General features: G+C 53.8%; 1 protein-coding gene across 2 annotated transcripts; it reads left to right on the top strand.

Annotated features, from left to right (window-relative positions):
* On the top strand, window positions 1-16,386 carry PKDCC (protein kinase domain containing, cytoplasmic). Of its 2 annotated transcripts, none has more exons than XM_023251930.2 (7): window positions 1-779; window positions 5,031-5,153; window positions 5,755-6,026; window positions 6,680-6,759; window positions 7,016-7,123; window positions 8,725-8,898; window positions 15,955-16,386. In XM_023251930.2, the coding sequence occupies exons 1-7, from the start codon at window positions 141-143 to the stop codon at window positions 15,972-15,974; spliced, it is 1,416 nt and encodes a 471-aa protein (XP_023107698.1). In that variant the 5' UTR covers window positions 1-140; the 3' UTR covers window positions 15,975-16,386. The 2 variants fall into 2 exon arrangements, with proteins under 2 accessions (XP_023107698.1, XP_023107697.1); XM_023251929.2 differs by lacking the exon at window positions 15,955-16,386 and adding an exon at window positions 9,119-10,055 and having other exon boundaries at window positions 5-779.
* Window positions 16,387-18,202: the final 1,816 nt, after the last annotated feature.

Genomic DNA, 18,202 nt, shown 5'->3' with positions numbered 1-18,202 from the left:
GGTCGGGGCCGCCGGGGCCATGCGCGCGGACTGGGCAGGGGGCCGGCGGGACGCAGAGCGGAGCCGCCTCGGAGCCTGAGCCTCCCGGGGCCGGGGCCGGGGAGCCGCGCGGGGCCGGCCGGCCGGGGGGGAGGGGAGCGATGCGGCGCCGGCGGGCGGCGGTAGCCGCGGGTTTCTGCGCCTCCTTCCTGCTGGGCTCCGTCCTCAACGTGCTCTTCGCACCGGGGTCGGAGCCTCCGCGGCCAGGCCAGTCCCCCGGGCCGTCGCCAGCCCCGGGCCCGGGCCGTCGCGGGGGCCGCGGGGAACTGGCCCGGCAGATCCGAGCGCGCTACGAGGAGGTGCAGCGCTATTCCCGCGGGGGCCCGGGGCCCGGGGCCGGCCGGCCGGAGCGGCGGCGCCTGATGGACCTGGCTCCGGGCGGGCCGGGCCTGCAGCGTCCCCGGCCCCCGCGGGCCCGGCCCCTGCCCGACGGCGCCCCGGGCTGGCCCCCGGCTCCCGGCCCGGGCTCCTCCGGCTCGGGCCCGCGCCTGGGCTGCGCCGCGCTCCGCAACGTGTCCGGCGCACAGTACGTGGGCTCAGGCTACACCAAGGCCGTGTACCGGGTCCGCCTGCCCGGCGGCGCCGCGGTGGCGCTCAAGGCGGTGGACTTCAGCGGCCACGATCTGGGCAGCTGCGTGCGTGAGTTCGGGGCACGGAGGGGCTGCTATCGGCTGGCGGCCCACAAGCTGCTCAAGGAGATGGTGCTGCTGGAGCGGCTGCGGCACCCCAACGTGCTGCAGGTACGACGCGGGTGGGGGGGTGGTGGTCAGGGGGTGAGGGTGCTGGCTGGACGTGCCCAAGCCCGGTCACTCTGGCTGGAAGAGAACCCTTGGTCTTCTAGTTAAGAAACGGAGCCCCAGTGACTGTGTCCACGTTAAGCTGGGGGCACAACCGCCCCCCCCCCCCCGTGGCTGCTTCCCACCACACTACCCTGCCTCTCACTCCTGAGTGAGTGTCTCTTTAAGGAGGGACTCCTGGGTCTCTCAGCTTCCACACCATATCCTTTGAAGACAGAGGCCAGGACAGAGGGTCCCAAAACTAGAGGTAGGGGTGCCGGTCTATTAGGACTTAGGACCCTGCTTCGGGCTGGAGCTAGGGCGTTGAGTGCCAGGGAAATGACTGCAAGCCAAGACACAGAGCAGAGGTCATCCCTGAGTCAGGATTCCAACTGCAATGATAGGGCCCCCTTTCCTGATGGCACCTGAACCCCTCTTCTCTCAGCTTCCAGTGACTTGTTTGACTTTGAAAATGGGACCGGACGGCAATGGGTTTGGGAATGGCTAGAAAGAGACCCTGTGTCAGGCTTGATTCCCAGAGACTATCCCCACCCCTTACCCCACCCAGAAGCCACTAGAAGGACTGGAGGGAATTGGGTAGTAGGCCAGAAAATGCAGAGCCCTTCCCAGAAGTGACCCTGCCATTCTCCAGGCCTTAAAGTCAGCCCTTGAATCCTTGAGGAAGCCTTAGGGTCTTAGCTCAGTGCTCAGGGGAGAGACTACAGGCCTGAGGGTCTCAGGGTCACATTATCAGAGTCAATGTGGTCAGTAGCTGGAAGACTGAAAAAGCCAGATGCCGAGGTTCCTGCTAAATGGGACTCTGTCCCTCCTGTTCCCTGGGGGACAGAGGGGAAAGATGAGACACCCCCACCCCTTGTCCCCTCCAGCCGAGACTAAGAGCATGGGCCTCTCACAGCGCCAGCACTGCCCTAACGCACCCACTTCCTCCTCTCCCCCAGCTCTATGTCCTTGAGTCGGCCCTAGGATTAGACAAACTGTTCCCTTTGCACATGTCTGAGCAGACTGAGGGGAATCCCTGACTGGTCTTGGCCCGCAGAACAGAGGGTGTGTGCAGACTCCCCAGCAGAGGAACCTTGCCCATACCTTCCACCTCCTAGCCCACTCAGATTAACCTTTCTGCACCCAGCAGAACTGACCAGAAATCCAGGAGTCCTTCCCTCCTTTGGCGAGGAGGGAGATGGACCCCAGGCCTGGGTGGGTATTCCAGAATGAGAGAGAGAGGCCAGAGAGCTATTTATATTCCCGCTGGCTCCAGGTCTCCCCAGGCTACCCGAACTCTGGTCAGACACTTGTGACCAGGTCCTAGGCCCTGAACCGGCTGCAGGAGGTCAGGCAGAGCCAACAGTTGTGGGTAGTTATGCCTGGTTGCACAGCTGACACTGTGCCTGGAGCTCCGGGGAGCAAGCGGCTGGTTACGTGGCCGTTCTAACTGGGAGGATCTTGTTCTCTTCGCTTCCCAGGGGCTCTTGGGAACTTTTTGGCAACCCTGGGGTGTCAGTCTGATTCTGAAGCAGTGGAGAAGCAGGACATTAAGTGTTAGTTAATTGACTCAAGACGCCCCTCCCTTAGGACAGGTTTGAGGTTTACTGCGCTTCCCTGTCTCTTACGGAATTTCTCCCTCCCTCACTAACCCCAGCCAAGCTTCCTGACCAGCATCTAGCCAGCTGCCCCCACACATCACAGAGTGCTCCTCAGCTTTAATGTCAGGCCCCCTGCCCAATTCCGAAGGCGCCAAAATGAAATTATGTGAAACAGCCGAATAGTTTTCACCCATCCCCTCACTAGACCAAGACTGGGCTGTCTGAGGTTGGCTGTGTGACTTTTCCAGGGTCAGAGACTGGTGTTAGTCACCCTGGGGCATAAGGGTTATATGGTGGGAACGGTCCCAATCCTTTCCATCTGGGGAAAGGTAAAAAGCTGCCATTCCAGCAAGGAAAGACTTCTTTGGTGTGAGTTTAGGAACTGCTTTGGGAGTGATTTCCATTGATCCCCCCGACCCCCAGCCAGGCTCCTTCTGGCTTCCTCCGCAGCGTGTTACCTCTGGTGCCAGGGAAGCCGGCTGCGGGGTCTTCTTGCTCAGGAGGCTTCAGTGAGGGTGCGCAGGGAACTAGAAATAATGTTTTAATACCTCTTAATCATTTAAAATTTCAAAATCGTTTGATAGATGTCCTGGGGAGGAGCCAAAGAAGGTTTCTGACAATTCCGGCTCCCCCAGGCCACCCGAAGCCCCTTCCCCCTCTCTGGCAACCCCAAAGTTGGTTCTGTGGGTTCTAATAGAAAATAGTAACATGTCCCACGTGCACCTCCCAGCACTCTCTCTCTGGTCTCTGGGGACTGCCTGGGTGAGCTCTCTCTTTCTTCCGTCACCCTTCACACACACACACACACACACACACACACACACACACACACACACACACTCCTCACGTGATAGATGCCTCTATAGCCCAGGGTCAAAGGGCGCAAGGGTCTTCCCTCCCCCCAAACTCCTGTAGTCCCAGGAGCTCAGGCCTCAGATGGGGCCCCAGGCGTTCTTGGGCCCAGAATCTGGCCCTGCTAGGGTATATTTCTTCTCCCAAACGAACAAAAGATGTGCCTGAAATGCTCAGCCTCACGCTTCCTGGGGGGGTTAATGGTGTCTTTTTATTTTTTCCTGAGGGGTGTTGATTAATACCTCGTTAACAGCGCATTTAACGACCTCCGGGTGTTTAATACCCTTCAGAAGTTTCCCACAAAGGCTCAGACTCTGGGCAAGAAAATGAGAACCAGGCTCCCCTTACCTTCCTCCCCCCACCCCGCCCCACCAGGATCTGGGGCCTCCCTGGGCTGGTGCGAGGTGGGGGAGCAGCAGACAGAGAGGGAAGAAGAGGGTGCCTGGGACTGTCCCCTGATCCCCCAGTTCACCACCCTGGTGAGCTAATGGCGGACGCTGAGTCGTGCCTTCTCTCTCATGCCAGCAGGACTGGGGCCGCTGGCTTCAGGAAGGGGGTGCTGAAAGGACACTCCTGGGACCGAAGGGGGCATGTGAGGGCCTGGAGTAGATCTGGGCGGGGTGTGAATGATGGTAAGAGGGGTGATGGTATGGTATGTAGGGACATCCAGCCCGTGCTTGGATCCCCCTGTGCCGCACTCCCCCCTCAATCCCCACATTGTGCAGCTCTCCCCTCTGCCTGCTGCGGCCTGGACAACTCGGCCTTTGTGTTCCTACCCCACAGGGTGCTGGTTGTTTTGAGCAGCAGCTGACCCCTAACTGATGTGCAGTGTGGTGGCAGAGGCTGAAGGAAGCAGGGCTCTCTGTGGATGCTGGTTTAGGTGTTAATGACAAAGTCAGGCTGTGCTTCCCACAAGTCCCTGAGCTGAGCTGTACCAAGCCCAGCCTCAGGCCCTACGGAGTGGGCAGGCCCTTGTGAGCATGCCCCCAAAGAACTGATCTTCCCCAGAAACCTTCCCTTACTACTCTTCCCATTGGTGGGTGTGACCACCACCTCCCCCTCACCACCAACATATGAAAAACACGCCAAGGATGTGCCCCTTGGACACTTTGTTCTTACCTACTGCTTGTTCCCAATCCCGAGGGAGCTTGTTTTACCTCCCACAAGACCAGAGCTGAGAAAAGAATGAAGCTGCCCCCAAGTAGAAGTGATAAAGAATAGAGAAGGATTGGAGCAGAGGCAGAGGTATAATACCAATTTGCTGGCTTGTTGATTAACGGATGATAGTCTTAGAATTCGAGTGACATAAATTTGAATCCTAGCTCCTGCGTTTATCAGCTGTGTGATGTTTTGTAAGGAACTTAACCTCTCTGAGTTGGTTTCCTCACCTGTAAATTGGAGACTAATAATAGTACCTACTATGTCTGTGTAAAGTTATTACAAGAATCAAGTTACGCATGTAAAACATTTAGCACAGTGCCTGGCACATGGTTGGCACATGGTGTCCAGACCTGCCCATTTACCTGGGAGGCGGGAGGTAAGAGGCTGATGTAATCAGCAGGAACTCTGGCTGCAGGGACAGAGGGCAGGCTTCTCAGGCAATGCTGTCGATGCTGGTCTCTTCTGGCCTGAGCTGCAACAACAGCCTAGGGATGGGGGTAGGGGGTCGGTAGTGCACAGGGAGGGGGCATCTGACAGCCCAGCCCTTCTCTGTCCCCACCCCGACCCTGTGACCTAATGACCTGCCCTGGACCTCCCCTAGCTCTATGGCTACTGCTACCAGGACAGCGAGGACATCCCAGACACCCTGACTACCATCACGGAGCTGGGTGCCCCTGTGGAGATGATCCAGCTGCTGCAGACTTCCTGGGAGGACCGTTTCCGAGTAAGCAGGGAGGAGGGCCGGGCCCTGGGTTCCTCGCTGGGATGGTTTTCCCTTAGAAGGCCAGCCCTCCAGAGCAGCTTGACTCCTCCTCCATCTAAAAGGAGGGAAAGTTGGAGCAAAGCTGACTCGGCCATCAGCCAAAGGGTTAAAAAAAGAAGCAAGACCTAGAGGATCCTGACGTTTTTGTACTCCTGCCCCCTTACACACACACACACACACACACACACACACACACACACACACACACGTAGCCTGGCTGCAAAGGACTAGAAAAGACCTTAAGGTCAGCTTGACCCTCCCTCTGTTTCCACACACTGAACTAAAACCACATTCAAGATGCAGCTTCAGGAAGGAGATCTGTTACCCACAAGCTTATGTGCCGCCCATGGTCAGGGTCAGGCCAGCCTGGATTAATAGAAAAATCACTGGCTTGCTCTGTTAGGGCCCTGACCCTCAGCCCTTAGTAAGCACTGGGGCCTTTAAGAGAAAAGCCAACCCCCCACCCCAAGCTAAGTCCAGAACCCCAAAGGGGTGAGCCCTGGAGCCCCCCAGGCGCTTTCCCAGGAGAGACGCGGTGAGCAGCCTTGTGTCTACCCCTCAGATCTGCCTGAGCCTGGGCCGCCTCCTCCACCACCTGGCCCACTCCCCGCTGGGCTCCGTCACTCTGCTGGACTTCCGCCCCCGACAGTTTGTGCTGGTGGATGGGGAGCTGAAGGTAACGGATCTGGACGACGCACGCGTGGAGGAGACACCATGTACAAGCAGCACAGACTGCATACTGGAGTTTCCAGCCAGGAACTTCACCCTGCCCTGCTCAGCCCAGGGCTGGTGCGAGGGCATGAATGAGAAGCGCAACCTCTACAATGCCTACAGGTGACCTCCACTTCCCACTCAGGAAGGCCAGGGAGGGAGAGTAGGCCCCGGAGGGCATGGCGAGGGGAGAGCCAGCGTGGGCTCCAGGAGGCCAGCCAGGGCAGGGAGACTCGGCCTTGACCAACAGAGCAGCAGCGGCGGGGAAAGTCTTCCACCCACTCAAGAAGGGAACATTCAGGCTCCTGATGATGATGCTAAAAATAGCTCCAAGGAGAATCTGGGTTGGGGGGTGGCAGCTGGAGACTTCTTAAAATAGTGTCACAGTGGAGTCTAGGGCTGGTGGGATCGGTGTTCCCCCTTTCTCCCCTGGTCCTTCACCTCTGGAAGCTCCTCACTGGGCCCCAGCTATGGGGCTGCTCTGACAGCGATCAGCTCACGGGGTAAGATGGGACTGGGTGGTGGGGAAGTCCTGGGGATGGATGAGGGAAACAGACCTCAGCTTTCAGTTTCATGTAAAGTCAAGTTTCGGCCTCAGCATATGCCCAGATCCCTACCCTGAGTCCGAGCAGACTCCTTGGTACACTCTGGGGTTATGCCTAGGCCTGAGGGATCAGGCTCCCCGGCCCGATTAGGGTTCTGTCCCAAGTTGGGGCAGAGGAAAGATGCGTCTTCCAAGGCTGGACCCCTGAGCCCCTGGTTTCTCTCCGTCCCAGGTTTTTCTTCACATACCTCCTGCCCCACAGTGCCCCACCCTCACTACGACCTCTGCTGGACAGCATTGTCAATGCCACAGGTGAGCTCTCCAGGGCCCTTCCGCGTCCCATCACCCTGCCCCTCCCCCAGCAGGCATGGAGACAAGAATGACCCAGGACAGCACACAGTCCAGAAACCATCGTTTCCCAAAGTGGCATTCTGTATCACACCCCCTTCCCAGTACGTTGGTCATGTGGGCCCAGGCTTCAGAGGGAGAGAGGGAAAGGCAGCTGGTTGCCACCTCAGGGAGGAGTGGAAGCCCATGTACCCTCTCATAGCCACACTGCACTCTGCAGGAGAGCTCACCTGGGGAGTAGACGAGACTCTGGCCCAGCTGGAGAAAGTGCTACACCTGTACCAGAGCGGGCAGTACCTGCAGAATGCCACGGCAGGCGGCAGAGCGGGTGAGTGGCTCCAACAGGGCTCCAGGGGCTGGGGAGGTGGGGAACAGGTGGGAGGGTGAGTGGTCGCCTTCACTGGGCTAAGCGGCTCATCCTTCTAAGGCACACTTGGGGAGACCTCTGACTGTTTAGCCTTTACTTGGAGGTGTCCTCTCTGGCTGAGTGGTCATTCTGCCTTGACCTGGGGAGGTGGGCCCTGATACCCCTTCTCCGGGTGGCTCCAGACCCCACTATGTACTGACTGTGCGACTTTGAGCAGATTACCTACACCTCGAGCCCACTTTGCTCATCTGTGAATTGGGTTTATTACGTGCCTCACAAACTACTTCTGGGGAATAAATGCCAGGGGAAGTGAGTGCAAGCAATTAACCTGGTTCCTATAACACAGCTGGAATACAATATATGTTTGCTTCTCTTTCCTTCCTCTACCCTTCTGGGGGTGAGAAAGGTGGCTGGAGGTGGTTGGGGCTCCTTAGCAAAACGAGTCAAGAAGCCCAAGAATTCCGGGCGGAGAATTCTAGCCACTGCTATAGTCCCTCCGCTGAGGCCCTGGGGTTTATCATGGTTGGCAGGGGGGCCAGGAGTGGGCAGCCTCTGTATTCAAGGAGCTCTGGCCAGTCTTAGGGGTGGGGGAGCCCTCGTTAGCCCTGTAAATAAAGTTTAACGAGGTGAACAATGGCTGGCTCTGTCCCTGAGGACGCCGTTTATGGGGCTATAAATCACAGCCAGCCCTGGACTTTGGTCTAGTCCCTGGGAGAAGAAGGAGGCAGGAGGGCGGGGTGGCCAGAGGCCCAGGGCCTCTGCATTATCAGTGCAGAGCTGAGGCTCCCCTAGCAGCAGAAAGGACTCAGGTGAACAGGCGGCCTGCAACTAAGCAGCTTCCTGATTGAGGAGCTCTCAGAGCATTTGGGGGCTCTTTCCGCTAATGGGAAGATTTTTCCTCCAGCCCCCTCCCAGACACTGAAGTTGTCATTGTTGTGTTCCACGTTCATTTGCATTCCCCTTAAGCTCAGAAACCTCCCCTTAAGCTCAGAAACCTCTAACTGTCCCCTCCCTCAGGAGCTTGCCTAACCTCTCTGCCCAAAGCCAGGAGGAAGTAGGACCAAGGGGTGCTCTAAACTCTCACTACTCCAAAGTGCCGTCTGCAGACCAGCAGCACCAGAAGCTGGTTAGAAGTGCCCAATCCTAAGCCTCACTCCAGACCTTCTCAGTCGGGATCTGCACTTTAACCAGATTCACTGGAGATTCACAGGCACACTGAAGTTTGAGAAGCTCGGCTCTAAATGTCTAAAATGTCCTGATCTCCAGCTCTGTGTGTGTTTATCCCACGATGTGCCCGCCATCATGTGCTGTCTGAACCCACTATGCACTCTTAGATTTGGGAGCTGTGTGTCTCCCAGAAACTGAATCTCACCTTTGCCTTTACTGGGTGGTCAGCCCAGTCCCCCAGTGGTAGCTGCCTTCATCATCTCCACGCTAGGGCTAGATTTCAGCTTTCAGCTTTCCGTTAGGAAATGAGTCTTAGCCCTGTTCATAAAGCGGCCCCGGTGCCCTCATGCCTAGAGACACAGAGTTCTCATCTGAGCTCTGTCCCCAACCCACAGAGTACCAGCGCCTCCCAGGCAGCACCATCCCCCAGGAAGACTACCGCTGCTGGCCCTCCTACCACCACGGAAGCTGCCTCCTTTCAGTGTTCAACGTGGCTGAGGCCGTGGACGTCTGTGAGAGCCATGCCCAGTGCCAGGCCTTTGTGGTCACCAACCAGACCACCTGGACAGGTGAGCCAGTGGGAAAGGACACCCGGAGGGAGGTGACTGGAGCTCCCTGGAAGAAACTGACAGGTAGCGGTCCCCCATCAGAAGCCAGGTTTGATGAGAAGACGAGAAGGCCGAGATGATGAGGGACAAGTATGTGTGTCCTCTGGGCAGTCACATTAGGGAGACTGGCCCCGCCTCCAGGGAGAGAAACAGTCCTGTTACGTCTCACCTCTGCCCCCAGGTCGGCAGCTGGTATTTTTCAAGACAGGATGGAGCCACGTGGTCCCCGATCCCAACAAGACCACATATGTGAGGGCCTCGCTGACCTGAGGGCCCAGCTGGCGGCAGAGCAGCCCCGCCAGCTGGGCTCGCCTGTGGAGGGAGGGAGTGACTTTCATATGTCACCTGCAAAGCCCTGCAGACGAGGCTGACACCCCCCAGTGAGGCGACCAGGACAACGTGCAATAATGCCAAATGTTAAAATGTGAGTTTACCGGTCTAGGTATGGGACTGCTGGCCCCAGGCCAGGAATCACGGGGGGCTGACCGGCTCTGCAACCCTCTGGGCTGCCAGCAAGGCTCAGGCTGGTGTCCCCGCGGGGGCCTCTGCCCCTCGCTGGGACAGTTCTGTGGGCAGCCCCATCACTGTGTTCATGGTGTGAGAATGTAGCCAGAGCCCCTGCTGCTGCTGCTGCTGCTGCTGCTGCTGCTGCCCGCCGCAATCTGGCAGGGGCTGCGTGGGGACAATCGGTCACGGGGTGTTCTCTCAGCCGAGCTCCGGATGGCGATGCTCTGGGATGTGGGAAACTCCGTACCTGGGGAGGCCACCTCCGGCCACTCAACCGGGGGCACCCGCAGGCCAGCGCAGGGGCGGGGACAGAGGAGCACACACATGGTATGAGCCAAGACACGGGGTCAAGGAGCAGGTTGCGGTTTGAGCCAGGACCTGGGGTGGGGGTGGGGCCGGGGCCTTTCTGCCTCATTTGCTTTCAGTGAAAGCCGCCAAGCAGCCAAAACCAGCCTCTCCCCCCTCCTGGAGTTTGTATATCCAGAAGCTTTTGTATTTCTTGTTCGTTAAAATGTTTATTTTTGTAAAAAAAAGAAAAAAAAAGAAAGAAAGAAAAAGGAAAAAAATCAGTCAATTAATAAATGACGTTCCCTGGCAAGGATTCTTCCCAAGCCACAGTTTCTTGGGCTGACTTACTCATTCTCACTTAATGTCTTTGGTGTTTGGGGGAAATGGGGGCAGGAGGTCATGGGGAATGACCTCTGGAGGAGTGAAATCTTTGTGGCAAACACTGCAGTTGGCAAAACGTGTTTTCAGGTCCCTCTCCCGTGGTGCCCACCTCCCTCCTTGGCCCTCCATATCCATGTCCGGACAAAAGACATGAGGGACTTCTTCCCACAGGGAGGTTCACGCTTTAATGCACACCGGCTTCTTCCATGCAAAGCTTTTACCCAGGGGACTGATGTCCTAATGGCGTGATGTCAGCCACGTCAGGGGACTCCCAAGCAACCTGCCGTCAGGTCACCTTTGCCCCATACAAGGTTTGGCCTCATCGTCCTCACCACCGCCCACCGCAAGCTAATGGGCAATTTTTTTTTTCAGAGCCTTTTCCCAAGCATGAAATATATGGAAAGTGGGAAGAAAGGAAGGTCTGTGGAAAGACTAGCCCCCTCTTCCTGGGTTTTAGGCCGGAGGGTCTAGGAGGGGAAGACTCAAGCGGTGGAAGCCCAGAGGGAAAATGAGGACCTAAGTGTTCAAGGTCACACGGAGGCCACAGGGAGCCCAGCAGAGATACGTATTTTCTAACTTGAGATCCTGCACCTTCCCTCCTACACACCATTCTGCTTCTAGAATATTTTCAAAGCCCACAAACCTTTGAGGGTTTTGAAAAGAATGACCAAACTTTAACTCAGAACCCAGTTTCTCTTCAACAGATGTCATTGTTGTAAGTTCTCAGGTACAAGACGTCCCTGTATAGTTCTAGGGGATTGAGGAGTCCGTGTTAGTTCTAGAATCCTAACCGTGGATGCTGCACAGACCCTCAGGGTTGCACCTCACTACCACCATGCCTAAGCCACACGGGCCACATCTTGCCTCTGTCTACCTGGACTTGGTGATTGCGGGGAGGGTCAGAGCCACCACAGTATCTCACACCGTGTCTCAACCAAGCCAGGTCCCAGCCGTGCTCGCCGCCCTCAGGCCCTACCCTTCCACGAAGGACCTCCGCTTTCCTCAGTCTCCACACCCCTTTCCTCAACGGAACTCGTGTGCTACAACACATCTAGCCTGCCCCTGCCATCCAGTGTTAGATGTACACTTTCTCTGTGATTCTCCAGCTGCCAACCAGTGCATGGAGCTCTGAGGACGGAAGGAACCACGTCGCTAAGCTGGGACCAAGCAGGTGTCATGGGGCTGGGACAGGAATATCTGCAGGTCCTGTGCAGTCCAGAGAGAAGCAAAGACCTTGATTACAGTCAGCAGAGAGGCCCACAGGGAACTGTGTGGCTCAGTGAGAAAGAGCAGGCTGAAGATGAACCGAGAACTGCCTTCTAGACTCTGGAAGTTTCTGGAGGTGGCTGGGGGAGAGGGGCAGGCCTATCCTCAGCAGGGTACGATTATCATTCCAGTTGGAGGTCCAGAGCACATTAAACTGTTTTAGAAAGAGTGGGGCACAGGCGGCTGAGGGGATGGTGGATTGCTTCTTCCCCAGTGAGCGAGCCTTGCCTCAGAACCTAGATATCTGGGGCAAAAATGGCCAGGCTCAGTCCTGCAGAGCAGAGAAAAGGGCATTTGCAGCTGGGAATGGAGAGGTGACAGAGTGCCCTGAAAGGAAGAGGACAGGGAGTAAAAAGCCCGAGGCAAAATCATCCCTCCCCCACAGATGGCAACTCACATGTAGCCACCTGTCTCCCTGGAAAACGTTCAGTTCCTGGGTACATCTTGTCCCCTTCCTGTGGAAGCCAGAACCACACCCCCTCTCCCCAAAGTCTATGTTCTTTCCACTCCGCTGCGCGGCCAAAGATACCCAGGCCTCGTGCGCGGAAGAAACACATTCACCCAACCAAAGCTGCAGGTGGCAGTCCCAGAGGGGGGAAGCCAGAGGTGGGTCCTTTCCAGGGCTGGGGAAGTAGGAAGCGACATGAGAGGGGTCATGTTGCCACTGGTCCCCCGAGAGGCTCTGGAGGAATGTTGGCCAGTCCTGTGTTTTGCTCTTTGTGTGATCTGGGCTGTGACAACTCCCTGAGCCTCCCATCTCCTCACCTACAAATTTCAGATCAATAATATCTGCTTCACAGGAGTGTTCTAGGGACTGAATGAAATTATGCAAGTGAGGGTCTTAGCCGGTGTCCGCAGTTAAGTGTTTAGGAAATACTAACTGACCTGTCACTGCTCTGAGCGAGCTGAGCCCTCGGCATTCATCAATGACCTGGCCTGGAAGAGTATCCAGGTGGACAGGGGAGGACCAAGGCACAGCCAGACTCTCCCCACACCCCACCTCCAGCACCCCCAACAGGGAACCCTGCCATCGCCTGGAGGAGGTGGAGCCGGGCTCTCCGGGTCAGTGCCCTGGGAGTTGAGTGTGTGGCAGACAGGAGGAAAAGGATTAACATGAAAGCAGAAAATGGGATTAGGAGGCCTCAGGATAATGTGCCCACCCGCCCGCCATCCATGACAACGGCTTCTTGCTTTCACTCTTTGGCTTCTGGAGCCCAAAGCATGTAAAGCCTGGTTGCTCTCTGTTCCAAGGGGCAGAGCCAGCAAAAGACTTGGTAGGCTCAGAGCATGAGACTATTCAGTCCGCTAGGAAGAGGGCCAGGCTGCCTTATATGCGCTTTCTCATTTAATCCCCATGGCAACTCTGAAACGGGTGGTGGCCCAGATGAAGACCCAGGATGCAAGCCTCCGAAAGCCCGTATTCTTTCCCCTCCACCCTCTGTCTCACGGGGGAGCACAGCGTCCACCTGAACCCAGATCACTGATGCACTCAGACCTGCACTTCCACTGGGAAGGGTTCCCAGACCCACGACTGCCTTTGACAGAAAACCCAAAAGGCAACTTAAGGAGACCAGGTCTGCCTCTCTGGTTCATCCCCAAAGGGTGAGGATGTCCCCAAAGAACCTGACCTTTTTTAAGGACCCCTTTGTGGTCGATCACAGGGACTTTTATTTCCCCTGTTCACTTCTTTGTGAATCCAGGCCGATACTGCACCATCAGGTGGAGAAAGTGCTACCTAAGTCCCATCTATGTGAAGGGGACAGACCACGATATTTCTGAAAATTACCTCTTAAGTTCTAGAGGATCCTTAACGACCATGTACAAGGAGTTCATTCTCCCACCCCATTCCATAAATCAGAACAAGACCCATCTCAGCCTCCTTTTTTAAGACTGTGATCCCTTGTCCTTCTCCCCCCATCCTATATAGTCCCTCACCCCCAGTCACTCACCTACCCTCTGCTGGTCTCCTTTCAGCTCCAGAGTGTTTCTCCTGAGATGTAGTGACAAGACCTCCCCCCTCTATCATTCAGGGTCCCAACAGGAAATGGAGAACACACTGAACATAAGATATATTGACAAATGTGTGGGTACAGGGGAACCCTAAGGGATAGGGCTGTAAGCTGGGGCTAATAGCAGTAGAGGTGTTACCAACTCTACCCAAGGGAAGGGAGTATAATCTGCTACCAGACCTCAGAGGAGAACCTGGAAGGAGTCAAGTGACCAAAGGACATGGCCAGGCAGGGTGACCTCACAAGGAGGGAGCCAGAAGACCAGGTACGCTCTTGTTACCCTCCTCTCCGCCCCCTCTAAATCCCCATCTCCTGTGATGCTCTCCATCGGTCAAACCCACCTGAAGCCAGAGGGACCTTGGTGTGAGGTAATTGTCAGGGAGTCCTCAAGAGCATGCATTGTCCTGAGGGCTGTGATCATCCCCAAGGAGACAAGACTTGGCTCTTGGAACATGAAAAAAAATCTCAGATATCCCAGTGACTGGTGGCCCTCCCAGATGTACACTATGCTATTAAAATCCCATGGGGGTGGTGCAATTGGGATAAAAGTATCCATAAAGAGGAGCACCTGGGTGGCTCAGTGGGTTAAGCATCTGACTTCAGCTTAGGTCATGATCTCACGGTTTGTGAGTTCGAGCCTCGCAACGGGCTCTGTGCTGACAGCCAGAGCCTGGCGCCTGCTTTGGATTCTGTGTCTCCATCTCTCCCTCTCTGCCCCTCCCCCACTCATGCTCTGTCTCTTCTTGTCTTTCTCTCAAAAATAAACATTAAAAAAAAATTTTTTTTTAAGTATCCACAAGAGTACTTGGCAAGGGAGAGGGCAATGATGAAAACTAGGTTAAGAAGCCCTGGATTGTAGTGACCCAAAACCCTTTCTTGGGCTGTCACTGAGAGCTCTAAATCTGTCATCCTCAAAAGCACAATTTTTACTATTATTCTCTAAACTGATGTATAATTCAACACACATTTACATGGACTCTCTGTGCCATTTAGAGTAAAAACAGTTACAGTGCAATTTGAATTATTTTTCACTTAATGCTTTACCCAACCGACCCTTGCCCACGGTGAACATCAGACTACGCACGAGTGTCCCGTGTCTCCCTGCAGCTTAACGGTTTTTGGTTGACATCTCCCCACATGGAAGAGCTCAGCATCATTGGCGAGCCAGGCAATTTCAATGTACATTCACTCCTCTCTCAACTGCTCAAGCCACAGAATATTTAAGTGCTAATCATCATAGTGAATACTGAAATATCAGACATGCCCCTGCCTTTCAGGGCCCACAGTGTCACTAGAGATGTCACCAAAACATCACTAGAGATGTCACAAATTCACCACGGTAATATACGAGTTGTGACTACAGGGCAATGAAGCCAATTTCCACATGTCGCTTGTGAAAGCAGAGGGCTGGTGGTCACATCTCAAATCACTAAGAGCCAAGTTAACCTCATCTCCCTCAGGAGCCTCAATTCCCCACCAGGAGCCTCACTGTCAACACGTTTCCATCCAAAGAAAGGCCTATTTATCCTTACTCCGTATTTCTTATCTCTAAGCCGGTTCCCTATTGTCACCAGACATTCCCCCCATTCCCATGGCGACTCAACAGGCTTTGGTATGGAGCCTGTCAGAAGCTCCTTAAAAGTGTAAATAGAGTGTGTCTACTGTTTCCCTCCTTATCCATACACTTATTTGGCCCTTCAAAGAGCTCTAGTAGATTAGGGAGGCACGACTTCTCCTCACCAAAGTCAGGCTGCCTTTCCACAGGAGGTGGAGTTCGCTCAAGTGCTCTGTAATCCTGCCCTGAGAGGTGCTGCCGACATGCCCGGCGTGGAAACAAAACTTGTGGGCCATTTCCCAGAGGCCCCTCTGGCACCCTTCGGTTCTTCGGCAAGGAGGTCCGTCTCTAGAAAAGGCTCTCATTTTGTCCTGCCCTCCCATAACGTCAATCCCCTCATTTATCTGGGGAAAGATGTGTAGGCAAAATGAAAATAAAATACACAGTGTGCTTCCTTTCCATTACTTGGAGATTTCAGGCACTGTTAGTCATCTGAACCCATACAGAAGATAGTGGTAAGATTATCTGTATCACATTTCATTTTATGACATATCACCTTGTTTACGCCCCTCTTTAGGTTGTTTATAGGGTATAAAATACCTTTAAATGCTCTGGTCTTGTTTAGTCATTTTTTTTCTCCCATCAATAAAAAATTTTAAAAGCAGCCCTTGTTCTAAGAAATGACTATTGTACTTAGGGCACAAAGATGCTTTAATGGGGAAAGACAGTTTGTCTTGTATCTTGGCCTCCCATATCTTTTTGAACCAGACTTTGATGCTCTCTCTGTGGAGTATTCTGACTCCCTCATTGAGCTATGCGGAATTTTGCAGTTATTAAGAGCAAATGAGTTTCTTCTTTAAACATAGGCCTCTGCTTAGTACATTTAGTACTATTTGACTTGGGTCTCAAGATAGTGCTATTCCCGGAATGGACTTCACATGCTGAATTTTTTTTTTTAAATTACCCACAATCCTATCACATATGCTGAAATGACTTTTTTTTTTCCTACAGCCTCTCCAACAATTTGCTGAGATGAAGAGATTTATACAGGGTACTTTGGGGATAAGAATTTACAGGTTAACTCTTTAATATGCAAGTTATTATATAACCCACTCATGCTACTTCTGAAAATATATTCTGAGCAAATACTTCAAAATACAACAACAACAACAAAAAGACCCAAATACATGCAGATGTTCCTTGAAACATTATGTAGAATAACAAAAAATGAGGATTATATAGCAATGTGATAAAATATGTACATTACAGTGTTCGGTGTGAAAAGCAGGAAGCTAACCCACGTATGCAACTGTGTAAAAAATCATGTGAAAAGACTGGAAGAAATACACACAGCTAAAAATTTTGTAAGGGTGACAAACTAAACAGCATTTTTTAATAAACTTCTCTTGCATGTCGTTGTTTAATAAAAAATGATTTTGATTAGATGATTGTTTCAATCAATTAAAGGAGTAGCTGGATCTTGTCACCGAAAGGAAGACCAAAATCTCTCTCCCATTTTGTTATATAAGCTTCATTTAACTTGGACTTTTGGAAAGTCAGCCCTGCTAACCCCCTGATCCATAAAAAGTACTTGATGGCTTAATACAGGAGTTAGAATCACAAATGACTGTAGAAGCCAGCAGGAAGGAGGCCTGTGGTGCCTGATGCCATCTGGAGAACTCAGGCCTGAGCCCATAGGTATTTCAAGAGAATCAGAGTTTTGTGTGTGTGTGTGTGTGTGTGTGTGTGATTCTCGTGATTTGTGTATTTTGGCCTCTAGTTCAAACTCAAAAATAAAGACATTTGTGGGCCACCTAGTTCATGTCTACAAGCTGGATTCAGCCAGCTGGCAGCCAGTTTGTGACCTCCAGCATAAAACCCATTTCTGAAGTTATAGCCAACTGCCTCATTTCCGAGCATTTAGGCATCCCAACCTTCCCCATGTTCTCCTGCTCACTCTTTCTTCTTCAGTGAGCCCTGCACCACTTCTGGCTGTTTGATGAGGGTGATGAAGGATATTAGTCCTCAGGATTATGAAGTCTTGCAAATCTGTCCCTAGTTGGAAGGGTTTCTCTCGCCCAACCGTGAAAGCTGGTGACATTTTTAATATTAATCTGTTTTTCCGTCTGTCGCTTACACTCAGTGTGCCGTGAGGAGTGGATTTGATGCCCGATTTCATCCCTGAGCCCCTCACAGCTGTCAGATGGTCCCAGCCAGGCCCAGGCTGTTTCCAGCTTGTCGATCAGACTCGAGCAGTCAGTGTGTTTATTGCTGTTTCTTCCAATACCGCTGCCCCAACGCCAGTTACCGGCTTCAGAGGGTTGACCCAAGATGTAGCCCCCTCTTCTGCTCTGTCTCCGCTCCCTCTGCTTCCCCCTCCCTCTCAATCCTGGGAACTCCTCTTGGCACCACAGCTGACCATGGAGGGGTCCTACCTGCTTCCACACTGGCATCTGCTTCTGACCGCTCATAAAGGGGCCCAGGCGAGCTCCATTTCTGCAAAATAGCCCTGTTTCCCGCAGTGACCCCACAGGGTTGCGCCACTATTTTCCCACTATTCACAGGTCCTTGGATATTTGACCCTGGACTTGCAGCAAGGGGCAGCTAACGCTTCAGGAAACCATCATTCCCAGCCTTTACTACACCATGGACCATCTGGCCTCATGAGGCTTTAATATGATGTCCTTGCTGCCTTGGGAGCCACAGCAAACAAACTACACCGGCAGGACCTTCTAGGAGCTTGTGCACTGACTGATCAACTCATTAACCACCGGTCAAGAAACAAATGAGTTGAGGCTCCGTAAATAGCCAGCTCTGGCTTTTACATAGTGAACCATCCCTTCCTTCCCTATCCAGGACCTGTTGTGGTTGCAAACGCCTCCTATTAGTTCTTGGTTTATTTTGAGCGCTGCAGATGCTGCCAGATGTTTACTTTTAACGTGAGGAGAATTACACTGTTCTTGTGGTTGAGGGGAAAGAAAGGGAAGCCCAGGGCTGTGGGCAAAGCTGGCAAGCCCCTCCACGGCCCAGTAACTGGGGGCTCCTTCCCTCTCCCCTCCAGATGTGGACCAAGCCCCACCTCCATTTTGCCAAGTCAGCAGATCCAGACTATTCCAGGCATGGAGGACCCTGCAGGTTCCAGAGCGGAGGCAGTGGCACACGTGGCCCCACCATGTGAGGCTCACCTGTGTCACTCAGATCATGCCAGGGCTCCACTGGCCCTCACGGCACCCTCAGAATGGGACTCCTCACCACAGAG

Source organism: Felis catus, chromosome A3 (genome assembly GCF_018350175.1).
Source record: "Felis catus isolate Fca126 chromosome A3, F.catus_Fca126_mat1.0, whole genome shotgun sequence".
NCBI classification, from domain to species: Eukaryota; Metazoa; Chordata; class Mammalia; order Carnivora; family Felidae; genus Felis; species Felis catus.
Note: the sequence above shows the minus strand (reverse complement) of the source record. Positions and strands in the feature narration are given on the sequence as shown.